The sequence below is a fragment of the Aedes aegypti genome, chromosome 1 (assembly GCF_002204515.2).
Source record: "Aedes aegypti strain LVP_AGWG chromosome 1, AaegL5.0 Primary Assembly, whole genome shotgun sequence".
Classification (NCBI taxonomy): Eukaryota; Metazoa; Arthropoda; class Insecta; order Diptera; family Culicidae; genus Aedes; species Aedes aegypti.
Genome location: NC_035107.1, coordinates 276,434,098 through 276,456,258, shown reverse-complemented (window position 1 = coordinate 276,456,258; position 22,161 = coordinate 276,434,098). Strand labels below are relative to the sequence as shown.

At 37.1% G+C, this 22,161-nt stretch overlaps 1 protein-coding gene across 1 annotated transcript in view; it reads left to right on the top strand.

Moving 5' to 3' along the window:
• Positions 1-22,161, top strand: part of LOC110674134 (dynein heavy chain 10, axonemal) — a 363,130-nt gene that overhangs the window by 225,289 nt on the left and 115,680 nt on the right. Inside the window, exons 36-38 of the mRNA XM_021837893.1 lie at positions 6,584-6,779; positions 20,623-20,774; positions 21,534-21,615. Coding sequence (XP_021693585.1) covers positions 6,584-6,779; positions 20,623-20,774; positions 21,534-21,615 — 430 coding nt within the window. The remainder of the gene's footprint in view (positions 1-6,583; positions 6,780-20,622; positions 20,775-21,533; positions 21,616-22,161) is intronic.

The following is a 22,161-nucleotide window of genomic DNA, read 5'->3' as shown; positions in this document are numbered from 1 at the left end:
CCTGGGCTTGGGATTATATTTTCCAGGGAGCGATGAATTTTGATAATTGATCGCTGTTGTTAGTAGTTTTGATTAGATGTTGGGTGAATTTCAAAGTAATGGCAACCTTTTTATTACAAAATTTAGATTTTATCTTCTGACCTAAAAATTCTGGTTAAACTACTGTACTATGCAGTTGGGCTGCACTAGGCTATCACTCATCAAAATTACTTTCACTTCGGGAAAATATAATTTCAAACTGGCGAGAAGATTACGAACTGAGGGTGGGTTAGGAGCACAATTAGACCCTTGAATGTGCAATGTGGGGTAGTAATTGGGAATGCCATTGACGGTTTGTAATCTTCTACGAGGTTTTCGAAAACCAACAGGGCGCGTGCACCGGGTTGCGGATAGGAGCAAAGGGAGATCAATAGCATCTACCTAAAATAATAGAACAAAAAGCCGTTCGATGATTAGGTAATGTTTAGCGATCTTCTATGGTGTTCTAGTACTATAAAATTCTTCACTCACTGGGAATTTTGGCCTTGATAATAACAATAGTGATAAAAACATAAAATAATACCTAATACTTGATAAGTACAATGTAGCTTCAATATAGTAATAAATGAAATAAAATAAATTTTCTATACTTGACAAGGTTTTGAAGACAATCAATGAGTGAAAGAACTACCTATTAGAAAAGCCACATCAGCTAAGGCTATACATATACAAATGTTGGTCATAGGGTCATGGCGAGCATTCGGTATGTATGTCTATGACTGATTCTTATCTAATAGGGGCACTAGAAGACCACGCGGACAATTTCGAAACAAATTATTTTGTATACATCGGTCTTACGATCCGAAAGGCTCAGCTATGCTGCAAAGTCATTTTAAAAGCTATTCATTACTACTGTTTAATTGTTTATAATTCTAACAAAACTACATAATTAACTCATTACTAATCACTGTTTCTATATTCTCTTTTTCTCTCCTTCTTATCTGTTGCATGATTATGAGCATCACTAATATAACGCATGAGCATGCACAATAAGAATAATTTCAGGATTGAAAGCAGTGCATGGATACCTGGATAGAATAGCTTCGAAAATGGCGCTCAAAATATAATATTTCTGATCAGGGAAGTATTATTATCAAGGGTATGTAAAATTTTTCCATTATTAACACTTAGATCACACAAACAAATGAACTAATAATATCAAATATTTTTAAAATATTTTCATTTGAATCAGCATCGTCAATCAGTGCAAAAACAGATAAAGTTTGTAAAGTTATCACCATTGATTGAATTGCGCTCTGTATAGTAATGTTCAATCAGTATAAAAATCTCCTAAAGCGTCGCATTGTGCCATCAGCAGCCCTCATATTGTTATTATTTTGTTGTTTATAAAATTTCTAGAAAGCGATCAGCATATTCTTTCTTACTTGTACAATGGCCGATCTATTTGGAATTTTAATAAGTCAAATCTAACTTCAAAACTCAAATTAAATTGCTTTCAGCACATTTACATTTTGCAGCATTAATCGCATTACTGTGTCAAGTCTTCTCCATTCCCTATACCCTACCCCAACCCTTCTTATCCTTTCCGATGGTGTTCAAGTGGTCCGCATAGACTATTACGGCCATTACCTATCCCTTCCCCCGGCTTTGGACTGACTTGCGCTCTCATTGCCCCACCAAACGCTGCAAAATGAAAATGAAAATGAAAATGAAAACATTTTCAAACAAAGTGTATTAATTTTTATATGCATAGTTAAGTACATATTTAAACATGGATGTTGCAACGAAAAAAGGTGTTGGTTCGAAAATCAATATGGGACAGTTATGCTTTTATGGGCAGAGCGCTTCCCTTAAACATTCACAACATGAGCGATCAAACGAATGTCGGGAAGAAAAATGTCAATAGGGCGATATTCAAAACTGAAAAGACAATAGATGGCTCTTTTTCAATGGTAGTAAAAACGAAATCCTGAAGCAAAGAAAGCACCACGGAAGATGAACCAAACACAAAAAGTTATGTATTCACTTTACACTTGATTTCTAATCACTACTTTTTTGATTCAGTTTCCTAATTGAAAGCAATTTACGATTTTAATTATTTTTCATACGTTTTGACAGTTCTCCCACTACCATTCTTCCATGCGCTTGTGTTGAAAATTTGAGAAATTTGAGAATCCAGCGTAGCGCGATAAGTGGGAGGAATACAAACAATAGTGTCGTCGCTCGGCGGCCGGTAACAGAAACTGAATGTTCGAAAGGTTGTTGTCTGTACTTTTTGCCGCTGGCGCCAACTGTTAGCGGTTATGAACGAAATAAACATTCATTACCCTATTGATTGCCTCTGGCCACGCAAAGAAACATTACGGTTTTGTTTGTTTCTGTCATTGTTCGTAATAGGCGCTGCTTTCACTGTATGTGTGTCATATTCGACATAACAAGCAAGATCAAACTTTTCATGTTTTTTTTATGATCTTTATGTCATGTTTTTTTATGATTTTTATGTCTGAATTCTATGTTAAACTTATGATTTAATAGTGTCAGACGACATTCAATATGCAGCTTTTTGTGTTTATCGATGTTCATTCGACCGCTCGTGCTGTGTGTAAGAGGTGACGGTAGCGAATTAATGCAGAAAAATAAAATGACTGCTGACTATGACAACGAAACGAACGTCGCGCAAAATGTCGAATGTTTACAGCACTATTTGGAGCTGTTCAGAGTGAATTGCGCTTTTGGGGAAAAAACTAAATTCCCACCAAGATCTCTGATTTTCAAGGGTTTATGACTAAAAACTAGTTCTAATTCATACCTTGTTGGTGAGTAAATGTTCGCAAACTTTTTGCTATTTCTTGTGATATGTCCTCCCGAGCATGCGAGTGCGAACTTACTTTCATCAAGCCTGTTGTCGCCTGTCATTTTGGTTTTGCGTTGGTTTACACTCGTGACTTTGTGAGGTGTTTCGTGACGCGAACATTTCCATCACTGTTGTGGATCTGATCCATCTGTTGTCTCTCCTACAAGCATCGTCAATAGATGAAATAGCACGTTATGTTGCTTTTATCGTCCAGAGAGAAGTCCATTTTTCCTTGTCGTTGGTCGATCGTCGTGTTATCCGGATTCATTAGAGCATGTTAGAAGAGGGTAAATTGTCAGTCCGCTATTAGACGGGTGACAGCAAATAAAAATGCGATGATTTTTGCTGGTATTCTCTCTTTTGTTGCGATGCTCACATTTACTTACGCTTCAAATGAACTCTTGAGTGTCCCTCGGGGAGTTGAGATGGCACTCTGTTTTAATGGAGTTTTACTCTGTTGTGTTTTGTGCTGCATCTTCCTCGCTCATTTTTCGTTACCTCTCTGCTAAGTATTTTTACGCTCCCTCGCAAAGAGGCAAAGGCAGCACGCTGCTCTAGAGTATGTCACAGAACTGTTATGATGCTGAGGAGTATTATCAAGCTTGAGCATAACTGTCACACTATACAATTCGCAGCGCTAATCTCGAACAAAATATTCAGTATGCAGTTTTAGTTGGCTATTATTTGGAGATTTTTTTAATTATCTTCTTCTTATCCCATGTGAAACACAACCCGTTTTATGTATTTGGTTTATCGGGGTGCATTCATCATTTATGCTATATTGGGCTGATACAAATATTAATATTGTTTTATGTCACAACCCCCCGCAAAAAGTCGAAAAATATAAAGGGGAGAAAAAATGCTCTTTTGCTTTTGTTTGACTTCATAAGGTTTTCGAGGCAAAGAAACCGTTAAAACAACTACCCTATGGTAAACCCAAGTCAATGTCAAGCATGATTTTTATTGATTGTCACCTTTTAAAAAAAATTAAACAAAAATTGTGGAATTAACTTATTTTTTGCATTTTATTTTTTTGTTCCTTTGTTCCTTATTTATTGTTAACACCCCCCCCCCCCTTTATACCTTCCAAGTGGTCTCGGACATAAAAAAAAATGCATCAGCCACTGTCTGCGTAAAATGTTATTATAATTTTCAATATCAAAATTTTATTTCAGGGTCGATTATAAAAATCTTCCTGCTAGAATCATTTAATTCCGGATTTATCACGGGGAGTACTTAGGTAATCCCACTTGAAGAATCAGTAATCACTTAAATTTCGAGTCCATGGCTTGCGACAAATCAAACTTCATGATTGAGCAAGCCAAATCTAAAAAAAAAGTTCAAGCGTTTCTGGATTACTTGGCCACATGCTGGGTTGTTCCCAATACCGGTTCCCTGTTGGAAATGGCCACTAAATTGTCAGTTCTTAAACCTAGCTATCGACATCAATCTTAATAAATTCCCAAATCAAGGCTAAAGAAGAGTGATTCAAACGTTTTTTGATGACTTGATAACATGCCAGGTTGTTTTGGATACCCTGTTTCCCAGGGAAATATTGGCGGTTCTGAGACCTATCTTGCGACATTGCAACGATTTTATTTAAATTTATCACAAACCGGGTCAATACGAGGCCTCAATGTGTTACATTCTTTAAACGTAGGCTGTATTGTTCCATACCCCACCTGCGTGGGCAATATTGTCTCATACTCCAGGACATGGTTCCAGAGAAGCATAGTAAAATGGTTTTTCAGTGCTACCTGAGTGGTCCTTTGAATTTTAGCTATTGATGTAATGCATATTTCGATGTAAAATTCTTTTAAAATCCTAGACATCATTCTCACAAATTTCACAGTTTTCAAATCCTGAAATCCTGTCCTCAGTTCTGCAGTAATCTTGAGCATCATTTTTACAGAATGCTGGGAAAGATTCTTAGAGAATGCTAAGCAGCAATATTTTTTTTAGATTTCATCGAACGAAATTTTTTTTTACTGATGTTGAGAAAATTTTGCAAATCCTTGTGAACTACAACCAAATTGGCCTGCTGCAAAAAATTGTTTCTGAGATTTTACCTGCTGTACGAGAGGTTGGACAAGCCCAATCTACATGTTTAAAATAACATACTGTATCTATCACACTGCTAGGTAGATAGTTCACAAAACTTTTGGCACCAAGAAAATATAGGTAGTAATGGTAAAGTGAACACCTTAAAATCAGTAATAGCTGAGTAGTTTGCTGTGCAAAACCAGTGATTTTAAATAGTTACACATTTTTGCTAAACTTGCAAGCTATCTAAAATTACCTACTATTGAAATGCCCATAAAAGCATAACTGTCCTATGAGGAAGAAAAGGGCATTGAGAAAATAGAGAAGTATGCCTTCTCATACAAATGATCATAATTTTATTATACATTTCTGCATCTTATATTAATGTAGCACCAGCGCATAGATAACTAATTTTGTTTCTATTTATAAAAAAAGACCTGAACACTATTAACGTTTTTCTGTATGTTCTTGGATTGATAGTTCATGTAGGGACTGTTATGACTTTATTCTTCAATATGGAACCGCATTAATTGCACATTTTTCCACAACATTTTAAAACAAAGTTTGTTTAAGAGTTTCATTATGCGTAGTAAAGTTTATATTAAAACATGAACGTTGAGATTAAATAATATGTTGGTCTGAAAATCTATAAGGGACAGTTATGCTTTTATGGACAGTAACTTCTCCGAAGAACTATTTCGCTCAAATAAACAGTTTAGACGTTATTTAACCCTTGAAATCGCGAGACGAACCTTAAATTTATAAATGGCCACTATGCAGAGACCAGTAGATCAATTAACTTGAAATAAATTTTAAAGGAAATGCGATTCTTGGGTGAGACATCCTGACCCTTCCCCTTTTCTAGGTAGCGGAAAAAGCGTGGACACGAGGGGTCAAAAATTGGCCTCAAACGGATATCCAAATAAGCAAGAGGGTTGGTGTATTTGACAAAGTTTTTCAGCAGATCAAGGCCTATTTGGCGACGAATCAGACTCTGGAGCTAGATCAGACTCTTTACCGTCAGATAGCTCCATAACCTGCTGCATAACTTTGCCGAAGACACTAACCTTCTAGTTGATAAGGATCTTGAGATACAAAAGATAAAAGAAAATTTGTCAATATCGCCACCTGGCGCGAAGGTTATTATCAGACTTTTCACTGCCAGATAGCCCCTGATCTGCTGAACAATTTGCCGATGACACCAACCATCTAGTTCTAACTTATCCACGCTTTTTCCGCTTCCTAGAAAAGGGGGAGGGGTCATTTACTTCAAAATTTATTCCAACTGGTCTCCGAATAATGGCCATTTCAAAATTCAAAGTTCGTCTCGGGCTTTTAAGGGTTAAGAGTCGCACGAAATCGACGAATTAAAACATCGTGCAACCCCACCCCCAGCAAAGCGAACCCGGTTGTTCCGCGTACGGAAATAATTTATATTGAATTTTAGCAATCTATCAACGAGGAACGGCTTGTTTCTCGTGGAATCGATCCGGAACGCTTTCGAGCCGCACCGGGTCCGAAGTAATTGATTCCGAACCTCAGAGCAGTTACCGTACGATTAATCACTCGCTCGGAGGTTGGAAAATGAACCCCCTCCCGGCAAAAAAAAAACCCCAATCTTTCCCATGTATTTTTCGTTCGCAATGTGACCCCCAATCCATTTCCCCATCTCGTCTCGTCTAATAGATTTATTGGCCCCTTCCTGCCGACGGTGCAACAGTGGGAAAAGCACTTGACGCTGATCTCCGAAATCATCGACGAGTGGCTGAGCGTCCAGCGGAAGTGGCTCTACCTGGAGGGAATATTTATTGGCGGCGATATCAGTGCCCAATTACCGGAAGAGGCGAAAAAATTTAACAACATCGATGAGGAGTTTCAAGAGGTAAATATGATACGCTGTTGGTCGTCGCCATAGTCACATCTCACCTGGACAAGGCCCATCAAAGGCCGGGTTGGGTCGTCGGGAAGACAGCGGTGGGGGAAGTAACAGAGAAATTGATAACCTTCTTCATTCTTCGACCGCAATGCCTTGCCATCCTCCGACCTTTCCGCTAAGGGTATGTGATAAGTAATGATATTTCACTCGGTTATTGTTTATAGAAAATAGTTTTAGGAGTTCAGTCATTTTCATGGTTCCTTTTGTGGCTGTTTAGGGCACGTCAGGAGTTAATCATCAATGTTAAGTTCCTTTTCCCGATCAGCATAAATAGCCGCGTAGTGTCAGTAGCGATTGTATGAATTGGCTAAGAATTGACACTACGGACTGCCTGTTCTGGTGGTAAAAGTCCACCTCACAGGTAACCCCTAATTCATGGTGTTATGAGACTTAAAGCTTGCCGTGCCTAGGAAAACCAAACCGCTTACTTTCGTAATGGTAACTTCTATCTAGGTAACCTTGTGGACCCAGTTTTTGCTACTTTCAGGAAATGGCGAACTCACGTTCCATGCTTTTTGCATACACTGTTCAATTGTTGAAAGTCCACCTCGCAGGTAACCCCTAATTCATGGTGTCATGTGGCTTCATGCTTGCAGTGCCTAGGAGTAGATGGATAAGAGGGTTTAAGGGGGCAGGATCCGTCATCAATTTCGGAATTTTCAAAATCAGTTTTTTCGTTCAAAATCAAAAAAATTTACTAGAAAATGTGTTCACTGTATTCAATTCTCCAACCGCAACACAGTGAACACATTTTCATCGAATAATTTTCAGTTTTGAACAGAAAAACTGCTTTTGAAGTTTCGATGATTACGATGACGGAGCGTTGATCGTTAAACAAAACTAAAACTGCTTACTTTCGTAATGGTACACCCAAAAGTTGAAACCGTCATTATAGGCGTTTTCTGCGTCTATTGATGGCGGAAAAGTGTTCTTCTGAGCGACATGACGTTTTTGAGCGTCTATTGATAGGCAGATAATCCAGTCATTGAGTCGAGCAGTTTTTAAGGTACAAATGGGGAAGTACAACTTGATATGCTTTTTGAACCACGCAAACCAACAAGCGGGTTTAGTGCTGTGGTATAGTATTTGGTTCTCACGCTCATGACCATGGATCGATCCTGGTTGATGTCGCATGTGTATTTTTTTTCATGTGCGTGCATCACCAACACATGTATTAAAAAATAAAACTTCCACACACACATATGCCTCTTTTAAGTGCATGTATTGGAAGTATGGAAATACGCAAAAAACCGAGAGGGTGCAAACCAGATTCGAACCATGATCATCAGATCGACTAGCACACTGTGTATCTACTGCTCCAAACTTACCACTGAAGTGTAAAGTAACCAAAGTCGATGTGGTTTTACGTTTCATATGCATGATTACTCATGCTGTTGATAAACATGTGAACATGTGTTATCCCCAGCAAAATAAAGATATACAGTCAAGTCTCCTTTAAAGCGTTAATCATCGTATGTTGAACAAGTTTAATGTATATTCATAATAATTTATCACCTACCAGAGTAGCCACATTCTCTATTGTAGAACTTACTTAAGGACTGTTCATTTTATAAAGTGGACACCTTGTGCATGCTATATCTTTATAATATATCAATAGAATCGTAATCGGTTTTCTGTATACAGTATCGTTAGACTATTATATTATTGCACGATGGTGTTATAACAAAAAAGCCATCAAAATAATTATAATTCACACGAATAAGGAACAATGTTTAGAATGGTCAAAGATTGGTAGGTCTGGAGCCAAGTATAATAGTTGAGTATACCAAAACACAATTCATTCATAAAAATTCGGTATGTGAAAAATATTGTTTAAGCTTGAAGAACATCTTTTCTAGGAAGTTTTTGTCGAAACTTCTTTGTTCTTCTTTGTAAGATCTTATATTTCCATATAAGAGGAAAATAATAGTATTACGATGCACAGAAAACCGATTATGATTTCATTGATAAACTAGCTAACCCAGCGTGGCTAGTCACGTTCCATAAGAATTTTCAAGCAAAAACCTCTTTCAAAGATTAATAATGTTTATGTTCAATTGCAAAATGATAACATGGACAGAGAAATTTCTCTGTTGATTAATATGCCATTGGTGTATGAATAATAAGCTGAGACACGCATGATATTTATGAACGCAAAATCGCCCAAATTTATGCTCTAACCATACTCCACTGTTATAGTGCCGTTATTCTGATCTGAAATAATTACAGCCTTAAATGCTGTTGTGAAATATTTCAAAAGTTCCAGAAGCTTCTATAAAATAGAGAGAAGAATCTGACTGAAAATTCTAGAATATTCTATTGGATCCCGATTAACCAGTGCTACAATTTCTGTATAGATCTTTGTGCTGCGATGGCGATCGTCAACGATATACAACGAATCGAATTGTAATTAGGGGACTATCGACTAATGAATATATCGAGTCATCGAACAGGAATGCTTTGGAAAGCTCTTTTAGGGGACCATTATAGTTACCATAAAAAAATATTTTTATTTTGCCTTCATAAGTCGATATCGCACCATGGAACATCGACTCAAGAAGGTTGTGTAAATAAAAAAAAAACTAGAATATTCGGCCAACAATCATGTTTATCTTTCCTTTGCAAATATCCTATTTGTTTTTGAACCTTATATTGAAATGACGAAACCCGTAATGAATCACATTTTCAACTTGCATCGGAATTTAAGTGCGGTCGAACAGCATAAAGTTGGTTTGTTTACATTTTGATTACCGTCCAAGCTCATAAAACCGGAGAACTACAATGATAAAAAGATCGTGACTTTTATACGAATTAGGAAAGACAAAGCTCCGGAAAACTCTAGAACACCCTGTGCAATAGCTGTTACAGTGCTCCACAATTTGCAATAGGGTCCTAAAATGGTTAATTAAATCTTGTTTTCATTTAATAACACGAAAGATCATATTACTGCAACCACTTTAGCAATTTTTCTCGCTCAAATAACGGATATATCATATTTAAACTTTAATTTCAAAATTGGATCCATAAATGAACCTTGACACTTGAGATCATGTTTGACGTTCGCTTAGTCGACAAAAATATCACAGGGGTTTTAGTTTTAACACTGGGGTTGTTGCTATCTGACATTTCGGAAGGGACACGGAAAACAAAATACACCCGAAATTTGAGTTCAAATCAAGGAGTGTGACAAAATCTATAAAAACATAAAAAAATGTTTTTTGTACTTAAACAAATGAAAAACATTAAAAAATTGAGTAAACATGTGTTTTTGGCCTGAACGTAAGCGTTTGGCACTAAAATTGGGACAGGGCTTTAGGACAATATTGTAATGTTGTTACATTCAAATGGACTTTTGCAGTGCTCTTAATTTGACTGTTGTTGTGCTCTTAAATTGCTGTTGTATGCTGCTCAATGAAACCTTTCAAAGCGTTACTGACAGACAGAAAACTCTGGGATTTTATATACATGATAAAAAAGATATAGCATAAACAAGGTGTACTCTTTATAAAAAAATAATAAATGAATAGTCTTTAAAACATGAAAACTCTGTGGAATCTTTTGCTGGTGCTATTCAAAGAAAACAAGATCACGGTTCTACTCTCACATTGATAAAAAAATATCGATCCAATGCTGATGAATGCTACCCAGAATGAGCCGATTATAAGAAACCGTGCCCCATATATGGGATTAAATTTTGACCATGGTTTTAGTATAATAGTAAAAGAGTTTTCTATAGATGAATCGATCATTTTGACTCAAGAACAACTTCTGCAAATTGGCTATTAGTTTTTGCAAGCAATTTATTTTAAGAATTATGGCACTGATAAGTTGATTTTAGAACAGAACGTTCAGTGGGGAGATTGTAGTAAACCGTTTGGAGAAGTCAAGAGAACATATATACTGATTTTTTTTATCATGAAATATATGAAAACAAAATTTCATTTTTATATAACGCAATAATCTTTTTTTATCATTTTTAATTTTGACTATCTATGAATTGTGATAAGAATTAGTTGTTCAGGACAAAATTTCAAAGACATTTTCGATAAGAAAGTTTTTCTAAGAACAACTTATGCTGTCCATAAAGGCCCATATTGAAAAAAGTAGGCACTGAGAAAATAGCGCTCAAACTTTGAAGTTTTTCTTTCATACAAATGTTTATAATTTTCTATTAGGGGCCGTCCATAAATTACGTAGCATTTTTCACTGATTTTTTACACCCCCCTTTCCTTCTCGTACCGTTTCGTCACAAATGCTGATACTTCCCCTTGGAAAATACGTAGCATATCAAGCACCCCCCCTTCTTCTTCTTTTTCTTCTTCTTCTTCTTCTTCTTCTTCTTGGCATTGACGTCCTCACTGGGACAGAGCCTGCTTCTCAGCTTAGTGTTCTTATGAGCACTTCCACAGTTATTAACTGAGAGCTTTCTATGCCAAAGTTGCCATTTTCGCATTCGTATATCGTGTGGCATGCCCAGGGAAGTCGAGAAAATTTCCAACCCGAAAAGATCCTGGACCGACCGGGAATCGAACCCAGACACCTTCAGCATGGCTTTGCTTTGTAGCCGCGGACTCTAACCACTCGGCTAAGGAAGGCCCCCTTTTATTAATTTTCCTCAGTGATTGGGTTGAAACAAAAAATTAGAATTCAGAAGTTCAATACAAAATTTGATATTAATTACTGACTAAAATGTAAGGATAATCTAATCTAACAGTATGATATACAGTAGCGCTCGAAAGTAATTTGGAAAACAGTTTCAAATAAACACAGTTCCTGTTACATAATTTTGGTATCTAGTTTCATATAGGCTAAATTGTATTACTGTTGCTGTTGTCACCAAGCCAAAAAAGTTTACTATAGAAAATGTGAAAAAAAAATTGATTGGATTGATGAAGCTCGTTATTGTTGAGTTAGGGTACAATATATTTTTAGTTTATTTTTAGTTAGAACAAAAATTTCGTTATTAAAGGATTTTTTTTTTAAATTATTCTTTGTTAGGAAATAGATTTCAATGAAAATGAACAATACAATATATTAATTCGAAATGAATTACTATCCAAATTCAAATCCATTTGGCAATCAGTGGCCAGATATAGAAAAGATTACACTTGATATAATTGGAATGTTTAGAAAATTTTAGCGATTATTATACAAATTATTTATCTCTATTAATATTTCAGCTGAACTTCATTATCTTTCTTCATAATAAAATAAACCTACACAACCTATAATGAAACAGTTAAATAATAAAAAATTATCAAATTACCAAGTTATCAATAAAATTGAATGATAGGGCAATTTCTATATCACTCGAATCTGTTGTCCTCATTAATATTCAGGCTATTCCATCAAGAGCATTGATACATCAAAACAAATCGATGAGTTGATTGAGTGAGATCTCCTGCAACATTGAATGCATAATACACGGTATAAATATCTTGTTTCATGTAATATTTGCCGAAAAGAGCATATTTTATTGTCTTGAAAACGGCTGACTTTATGACTTGTTAACAAATGAGAAAACAATGTACTCCAAGTAGTTAAAGCATTGATTTTTAATTTATTTATTAAACTTTGATTTTGTTTATTTATAAATTTATCAATTAAGACACGAATATAATATAATATTTACATAACCATTTAAAGCTTTGAAAAATCTGTTTGATTGCATTTATCAAGAAAATCTAAAATTTCTCAGATTTCTTTTCAATCTTGATGAATGTTTTGAAGCTGAATCATCATTTTATAAACCAAGTTTATAAGTCAAACAAAACAGAGGACAGAGCCTGCATCTCAGTGTTCTTATGAGCACTTCAACAGTTATTAACTGAAAGCTTACTGTGCCAATGACCATTTTTGCTTGCGTATATCGTGTGACAGGAACGAAGATACTCTATGCTCTGGGAAGTCGAGAAAATTTCCAACCCGAAAAGATCCTCGACCGGTGGGATTCGAACCCACGACCCTCAGCTTGATCATGCTGAATAGCTCCGCGTTTACCACTACGGCTATATGGGCCCCGTAAAGATCCCCCTCCCCCCTAAATAGCTACGTCATTTATGGATGACCCCTTACATTTCTTCCTGACATATTTAACACAACCGCATAGCTTACTAATTTTGCTTCTAATGATCAGCAAAAAATAATAAACTTGAACACAATTCACGTTTGCAGCTGAAATTTAAATTAAAAGTTCATATAGAGACTGGTATGCCTTTATTTTTCAATATGGGACTGCACCAACTTCATATTTTCCAATACATTTTCAAACAATGTGTGTTTATTTTTATATGCATAATAAAATGCAGATTCAAATAAGTTTTATTGCACTCATTCGATAACTGTCAAGCAATGATACATAGTTTTGACATCATGAATGTTCTAAAGCATGACTTTAAATCGACAATATGTTGTTCACGAGTTTTATATAGTTATGCGGCTTGGCAAACCTCTGAACGAACACCAACACCAAAAAATCCACTTAAGGGTTGAAGAAATCATTTCGTGACGCGTTCACCATTATTTTGCGATTATGTTGTGCACATAAGTTTTTTGAGAATTATTATTTATGTATATCAATTCCAAAAATATGGAAAATCTGGCTTTGGTGTAAAATGTTGAGTGCGATAATTAAACCTTATTGTAATTTCTGTAAATTCCAGTTAGGTACTATTGCATCTTCTTTACAAAAAAAATATAACGGTAAATGTAAATGACTGCTAATAAGAGCGGTTTTAAATTTAAAAAAAGTTTGAAATTCCAATCCCCATATCTTTCTTAGGGGTCGTCCATAAACCACGTGAACATTGTTCCTGACTTTTCAGTCACCTCCTCCCCCCTCGTGCTTTTGTGTGGTTTTGACGAATAACCCCCCGCTCGCCCAATGATCATGTGTTTCATTTGTTCATGAATGAAACAGAAATTTGAAAAATGGGAGAAGAGATATTTATGAATTGGTTTGCTATTATTAAGCGAAATGTGAGATTATAGTGGGACAAACTTCTGCAAAAATCCCTAACAAAATTAGCTTCAAAAAGATTTGTTTCTACTGCAGTGTTCCTTATTATTGTTTGAGGAATTAGTTTTCACTTAGAGATAATTTTGTATTAACATTACAGTACTAACATGTGGGGAACATTTTTTTTTTTCAAATTTTGTCATAGTAATTTCCATAGAAATCTCAATCGTCTTCTAATCGTTGTTGGTAAAGAAGATATGAAAAATTGAATTTTAAAACTTTTTTTTTTTAATTTGAACCATCCGACTGCTAATGCAACCTTTCAGGTTTAGTTGATGGTGGAATTTTCTTTGAAACACAAATGGGTGGACCGTGGTCTTTGGCTAGATACCCCCTCCCCGCTAAATGATAACATAGTTTATCAACGGCCTCTATTTTGATAAGTAATTGTTAAAAGAATTACGGTAATCCAGTTTGCTGTATGCACACTTAGATGTTTGATTACAATATTACATCGTCAAATGAATCGAATCCCACAAACCCTGGGTCTCCTATTTCGAGGAGTCTCATACCGTCCCCAACCATGCGAGTAATAGGAGACCGAAATGTAAATAAATGAAAAGTAAATCAATCAGCAAACGTCAACGATAAAATCCTGCTTATAAAGCGCCCGACTGTTATAGTCAAGTGTGTTTATTTGTTTCTCCCTAATATATTACCCAATCCAACACGCACGGCATGAAATTCTATTTCCACTGCAAATGTATAAGTCATTGCCGATAATAAAGATATACAAACATATAGATTTTGACTCTGGTATAAGTAAGAAATTCCCGCAGCACCGCGTTGGTACTTTAAATATATTTATAGAACATATCATCTCACCCCTTCTCGCACTTGGCTGTTCAACGGGTGTTGTATTTTGCTCCTCTTGCAGGTTGTCCTCCGTGACAAGATGGTTCCATCTTGTGTGATGTAGAGAACTCCATACACGAGAAACTGTGATAGGCGAGTAGTGTGGGTTTATGTTTAAGGATCCGATGGTTGCGGTTTCGAATCCAGGTACGGTTATTATTTTTTTGTTTTTCATATTTTGGTGTCTAAGGCAAATTTCTTGTGGCGGAGCCTTGGGGCAATCGGGTATATGGGGTAGCTAACAAGGGAAGGTCACGATGGTGTTACACGGGGTTTTCAACCGGACTATTTTTGTTGGATTCAACATGTCGAAATATGTGAAACCCCAAAGCCTTTCGGGTGAAGAGCCAGGGAGATGTAGTATGTTGTTAACAAAATGTTAATAAAATCTTAAATTTGTTTTACCAAATTAGGATGATAGTGTTGTCTAATACAGATCACCTAGATATAAGAAATGAATGTAATGTTTGGAATGATACTAATAAAGACATTGAAAAAAAAACATGTACATCGTAATGTTCTGAATGGCTTCAACGGATGACGCATGAATTTGGATACTAGGTTCAAATAATGACTTATTCAGTAGGTACAAGAATGTTGACACATTTGACCGGGTTAAATCCGCTCGATAAAGGCAATAAATACATTACTTAGAAAAGAGATAACTTAACTTTATATAAAATGAGTAGTAGAAAATCGGTAAAATAGAATGGTGTTTGATTTTCGATGATGTTATTACTTTTAATAAAAGTAACATTGTTGCTAAATAAATAACTTTACTCAAGAAAATTGTTTTAAAAAGAACAAAATGTTTATTATTTATGTGTGATTTTTTGTGTATTCATACACTAACAAATGAGGCCATTTGAAATCACAGATCTGACTGTTATTTTTTTAGTTTCAGTTCAGTCATTTAAAACGACAATATTTTCACTTGTCCCACTAGTTTCCAAAATTTTCAATATTTACCTTGAACTTTGGCACAAACATTAAATTTAAATATAGCATAGATTTAGTAGGAAACAATCTGAAAAATATAGTAGATCTTATTCATTTTATTTTTTTTAAGAACCCTCTCTATACGATTTCCTTTACCCATTTGTCACACGGTACCTTATTTCGATAGTCACTCAAGCAAAATGATTATCTAAATACAGGGACCGGAATCTATTATGATAATTCGCCACAAGAAATCGGGTTGAATTTCATAAATTTGCCTGAAGAACCAAAAAATAAAAAAACAAAATATATACTCGCGCATATTCAGAATCGAACAATGGACCTCCCGATTCATAAACCAGTACTAACTCCACGAACCTATCAACGGCTTGATGGGAGAAGTGACAAAAGCAATATATAAAGCGATTTATATTGCAATATTCATTCCATTCCTCTGACATGTCCACCATCCATTTGCCGCGTGACCATTTGCCTAAGTGTGCGTTTCCGATGCCATCATTCGGCTTCGGATTGGTTGTGCAATTGTGTGGGTCGGGCGTAAACATTTAGATTGCTCGAATTTTCAAGTCCAATGTGCTCGATTTCAATTGACGGGTTTGCCCGTCTACGCTTATGAGGCGAATTTTACCATCAATAGGTGGATTTAGCACCTAATACGCTAGGAGGGAAATCCGCCATCCGAATTATTTTGGGTGTAACTTCCATACAGGTAACCTTGTAGACCCAGTTTTTGCTACTTTCAGCTAACATGAAACGGCAAACTCACGTTCCATGCTTTTTGCTTACAATTCGCAATTGTTGCTACACTCATTTCTGTGTTAACAACCAGAGATGTATGTGCTGTTACAATTGATTTATTTACCAGGCTAGCTGTGGGGTTCAATTTTGGTTGGATTTGGCCCAAGATTTGAGATGTTCCAAAACTGGTTTGACACATGTTTGTTTACCAGTTCGGATGTTTCTCGCTAAAACATTTTCCTTTCTACTCATTTGAGGTAAGTAAAAATAGGAACAATATGCAATCGCTGCTAGTTTTTTAAACAGTATTTATTCCTCTTCAAGCAATTCCTCCGTCAATTTATTCAGCAATTCTTTCGAGGAATCCTCCAGGAATTCATACAGAGACACCTCCCGGAATCGTCAGATTATTTCTCAGGGGAAACCTTTAGAAATTCACCACGAATTTCTGCGGTGATACGTCTGAGGTTTCCTCAATGAAATCCACCTACAGAAATCTCCAGTAGCTTTTCCAGGAATTATACCGAAGATCCTCTGATGTGTCTAACAGGATTTCCTCCAGGAATTATTCTGGGGATTTCATTATGAAATTCTTCCAGGGATTTTCTCAAGAAATTACTTCGATGGTTTTTTAAGAGAATTGTTCCGGAGATTTCATCCAGGAGTTTATCTGGAGATTTGCACCAGAAATATCTCCGGGGATTTCGTCTAGATATTCTTCCTGGGATTCCTTCAGTGTTATTTCCAATAGAAATTCCTCCGGGGATTTCGTCCAGAATTTTTCCCGGGGAAATCCCCAAAGAATTTTTTTACGGGGGTTTTCTCTAAGAATTCCACCGGGGATTTCATTCCTGCGGGAATTTTTCTTCAGAAATTCTTCCGGAGATTTTTTTACAGAATTTATCCGGAGTTATGGCCATTAATTCCTCCAGGACCTTCCTAAGAACTCCTCCGAGGATTTTCGTCAGATATTCCTCAGGAGATTTTCAATAGCATTTTTCAGATAATTTCCTCCAAAAAAACCTCTAGCCATATGCTCCAGGAATTAATCCTGGGATTTCGTCAAGAAATTCTTCTAGGGATTTCCTCCAGGAACTGCTCCGAGGATTCCCTCCAGAAGCACCACCGGGGACGTTCTCCATAAACTGCTCCAGAGATTTCCTCCATCAATTCTTCCGGAGATTAGGGATTTCCTCCAGGAATTTCGAATAGAAATTTCTCCAGAAATTTCGTCCAGATTTTTTTCCGGGGATTTCCTCCAAGAATTATTTTTCGAGGATTTTTTCCAAAATCCACCGGGGATTTAATTAGGAAAATCCTACAAGGATTTTTCTTCAGAAATTCCTGCGTGGATTTTTTCAGAGAATTTATCCGGAGATTTCCTCCAGGAATTCCTTCGAGGATTTCTTCCAGGGATTCCCCCAGAGATTTCAAGGATTCCTCTGGGGATGTTCCCAAGAACTCCCCCGAGATTTTTTGTCAGGAATTCTTCAGGAGATTTTCAATAGCAATTTCTTCGATAATTTCCTACAGAAAATCCTCTGGCAATATGCTCTAGGAATCAATCCTGGGATTACGTCCAGAAATTCTTTCGGGATTTCCTCTAGGAATTGCTCCGAGGATTTCCTCCAGAAGCACCACAGGGGACGTTCTCCATAAATTGCTCCGGAGATTTCCTTAATCAATTCTTCTGGGGATTAACTCCAGGAATTCGTCCAGGGATGTTCCCCAGAAATTCCTCCGGAGATTTTTACCAAAAATTCTTTGAGGAATTTCCAAGAGAAATTTCTCCAGGGATTTCGTCCATAGTTTTTCCGGGGATTTCCTCCAAGAATTTTTTCCGGGATTTTCTCCAAAATCCACCGGGGATTTAATTGAGAAATTCCAACGGCTACTTTTCTTCAGAAACTCCTGCGTGGATTTTTTTAGAGAATTTATCCGGAGTTTTCCCCTAGGAGTTTCTCTGGAAATTAATTTCTCCGGAGATTTTATTCAGAAATTTCTTCGAGGATGTCCTCCACAGATTTCTCGAGATTTCAAGGATTTTTCCGGGGATATCCCCAAGAACTCCTCCGGGGATTTTCATTAGGAATCCCTCAGGAGATTTTCAATAGCAATTTCTTCGAAAATTTCTTTCAAAAATTCCTCTGGCCATATTCTCTAGGAATTAATCCTTTACTATTACTTCTATGAATTCCTCCAGAATTCCTCAGGGGCTTTCCAATAGTAATTCTTCCGGGGATTTGGTCCAGAAATTCCTCTGGGAATTTTCTCAAGAAATTCTTTCGGGAATTTATCAGAGATTTTTTTCCGGAGATTTACTCCATTATTTTTCTCCTTAGATTTTCTTCAGCCAAGAAATTCATTGAGAATTTTCTCCAGAAATTCCTACGGATTTTTCTCTGGGAATTTCATTAAAAAATTCTTCCGGGCATTTTCTCCAGAAATTCAGAAATACCTTCGAGGATTTTACCAGAGTTACTATCCAGAGATTTCCTCCAGGAATTTCTCCGGGATTTTATTCTGAGGATTTCAAGTATTTCTCTGGGGGCATCCCACAAGAACTCCTCTGGGGATTTTCTCCAGGAATTCCTCAGGAGATTTCCTCCAAAAAATGCTCTGGGTATTTTCACCATAGTTCCTTTAGGAAGTTCTTCGGAGTTTCTATAAAAATCATTCCGCAGTTCCTTCAGCCATTGCTTTGGAGTCGCTGCAGGAATTTCCTTGCATGTTCTTCAAAAATTTCTTCAGAGTTTCTTATGGACTTGTAGTAGTTCATCCGGGAAATTTTTGTGGAACTTCCTCTATAGTTCCTCCTGGTTTTTTTTTTTTCAAGAATTCTTCAGTGTTCCTCAAGTAATTCTTTTGGAATCCTCTAAAGTTCAACTAGGGATTTTGCAGGAGTTACTTCTAAATACTCCATAGATTTCCTTCAGGTAATCCCCCAGAGTTCCTTAGGAAATTCATCGAGAGTTTCTCCGGAAATTCCTTTAGACGCCCTCCGGTGATTCCTCCAGAGGTCCTCGTAGAATTCCTTCGGAGTTTCTCCTGGATATTTTTTTTTAAATTCATTCAGAAAGCCCTCTGGATTTCATCCATCAATTCCTTCGGATTTCGACTGAAAATTCTTCCAGAAATTCCTCTGGAGTTCTTCCAGAAACTTCTCTGGAATTCTGCCAGCAATTCCTCTGAATTTGATCCGGTAATTCCAGGGAAGCTTCTCTGGAGCTCCACCGGGAATTCCTTCGTATTTTGTATTTAGTTTCTGCAGGAATTTCTCCGGAGAAACGCCTCTGGAGCTCCTCCACAAATGCATCCGCAGTTTCTCCAGGAACGCCTCCGAAATTCCTCTAGAAATAGGTTTAGAGTTTCTTTAGGATTTTTCCAGAGTTTCTTCAAGTATTCCTCCGGAAATTCTCTCAAAGTTCCCTCTATTCCTCCGAAGTTCCTCTGAAGCTCCACCGAGAATTTCTCCGGGTTTCCACCTACAATTCCTTCGAAGTTCCGCAGCGAAATCCTCCGAAATCCCTTTGGGTACTTCGGAGTTCATTAGGGAATTCCTTACGAATTCCAGCGGAAATTCTTTTGGGGTTCATCCTTACGAATTCCAGCAAAAATTTCTCAGGAGTTTTTTTCAGAATTCCTCCGGAATTTCTCCGGAGTTCCTCCAGAAATTCTTACAAGAATTCTGCTGGCAGTTCCACTAGGAATCCAGCCAGGTGTTCCTCCAGGTATTCTACAATGATTTATCCAGTAATTGGAGAGGGTTTCCTCCAGGAGTTTCTTCAAAAATTTCTTAACAGACCTTTCAGGATTCCGTATAAACTGGGTTCTGAGGACTCCATCTAAAAACTTCCAATATTTTTTTTGTATTCTGCTGGTTCAATCCACTACTTGTTTGTTTTTATTGATCACATTTGAAATGGGAATAAAAAATAAAATACAACAACCAGTACATGCGCGTGCGGTTTGGTCTATTTTTTCTGGTCTATTTAATTCTGACAGGTCCATTTTTGGTAAAAATTTGGACCAAAAAATGGACCACCGGTAAAGTTGCCTTAAGAATTTCAAATGGAACGCCATTTGATGAAACCATACAAAATTATCGTATACCCTTACTTCCCGCAAAGACACAGTTGTAGTCCTCCGGCCGTTCAATGATTCAGTTCAGAGTAAATATTTTCTGTTATTTTTGCGGTCTCCGCGCTCCGTTTCCAGATCATGGCCAACAGTGCCGCAAATCCGCTTGTGGTCGATGTTTGTTTGGTGCCGGGTCGACTCGATGACTTCCTGCGGCTCGGAGCGGAACTGGACGGGTGTCAAAAGTCGCTCAACGACTACCTGGAACACAAACGGATGCTATTTCCGAGGTGAGTCCTCCTGCTGGCGGGTTGTGCTGCCACATGCCCACAAAAGCCTCCCCTAAATATTTGGATGATTGTTGATTTACTTTGCGGGGAAGGTGGTTTTGGGTAGGCGTTTGATTGAACTCCTGGGAGGCATCGTTTTCCAGGAAAAGGGTGATGTTATGGAGTTCGGAGAAGATACCGGTGACTGATAGAGATTTCATCTTCTGGGAATGTGATTGTAGCTGGATTTACTTTTTTTGTGAACTGAATTTAAAGATGCTTGTTGAAAGCATGAGAATGTGAGCAGAATCTATTTCTAATGGAAAAACATAATGAAAAAAACAACATTATCTTAAATCAGCCCAAAACACTCAGTCACCTTTAGCGACTGCTATTACTACACTGTATTGGAAGCATAAATTATCCATCACCATGCAAAGATATTGTAATCCATGTAATTAATTAGGCATATAATGGATAAATCTATCCTACTTTCCAAGGCAAACTGATTTCATATTAAACCTAATTATTTTACGAACACACACACCTCATCACCAACTTCCCTGAAAACAGAAACTTTCACAAAACTCCCAGTCACGCATTGAGCCTTATGAAATTACTTTAGAATGACACCCTCGACTTCGGGAGCTCACATCCCATGTACGAAGAAGATCCTCAATCTCCCATCAGTCACCGGGGGCCGGGTCTTATAAGCGAATAGACTTGTCACCGTGCCCCGTGTATCAAAATAAGGCAATTAATTTCTGATAACTCATTTAGGTTCTACTTTATATCGACGGAGGAGCTTCTATCCATCCTGGGAAGCAGCGAGCCCACGTGCGTACAGGAACACATCATTAAGGTAAGTGTGTGTGTGTGTCTGAGAGTGTTTCTAGAGACCGGCAACTTTCTCTATCGCTCACTGAAAAGCAATTAATAGTCTTACAAGAAGCCTCCGAAGGCCGTGCAAACTTTCCCAGGCGTGCGATAGCGAAGGCTAATGAAATTTACTGCCGGTTTTTTACGAGTTGCAATTTTCACTAACATCCTACGGTGTGTGCCCCGCGAGGGATGACCATCAGCCACGTTTTATTGACGACTCGCTTCGCCATTCACTACCGTGCAAAAGTTTGAGGTCAACCTCTAATAAACATACAAAAGTGTTTTGTCCACGTATCTGTAACTTCACGCCTTATTGAAACTTTCTTAGATTCCATTGAAAGGCATTGAAGTAATATTTTAATTTTCAATTGCAAAATATATTATGTTCTGGCAACACTGTTGTTATTTTTTTTTAAATGTCAATTGTATGATGGTATGAATGAATGTTTCTTCAAAATTCAAGATTGCTTGTTTCATATGGAAAATTCGGACTTTTTAACTTAAATACGCAAAAACTCAAGATTAA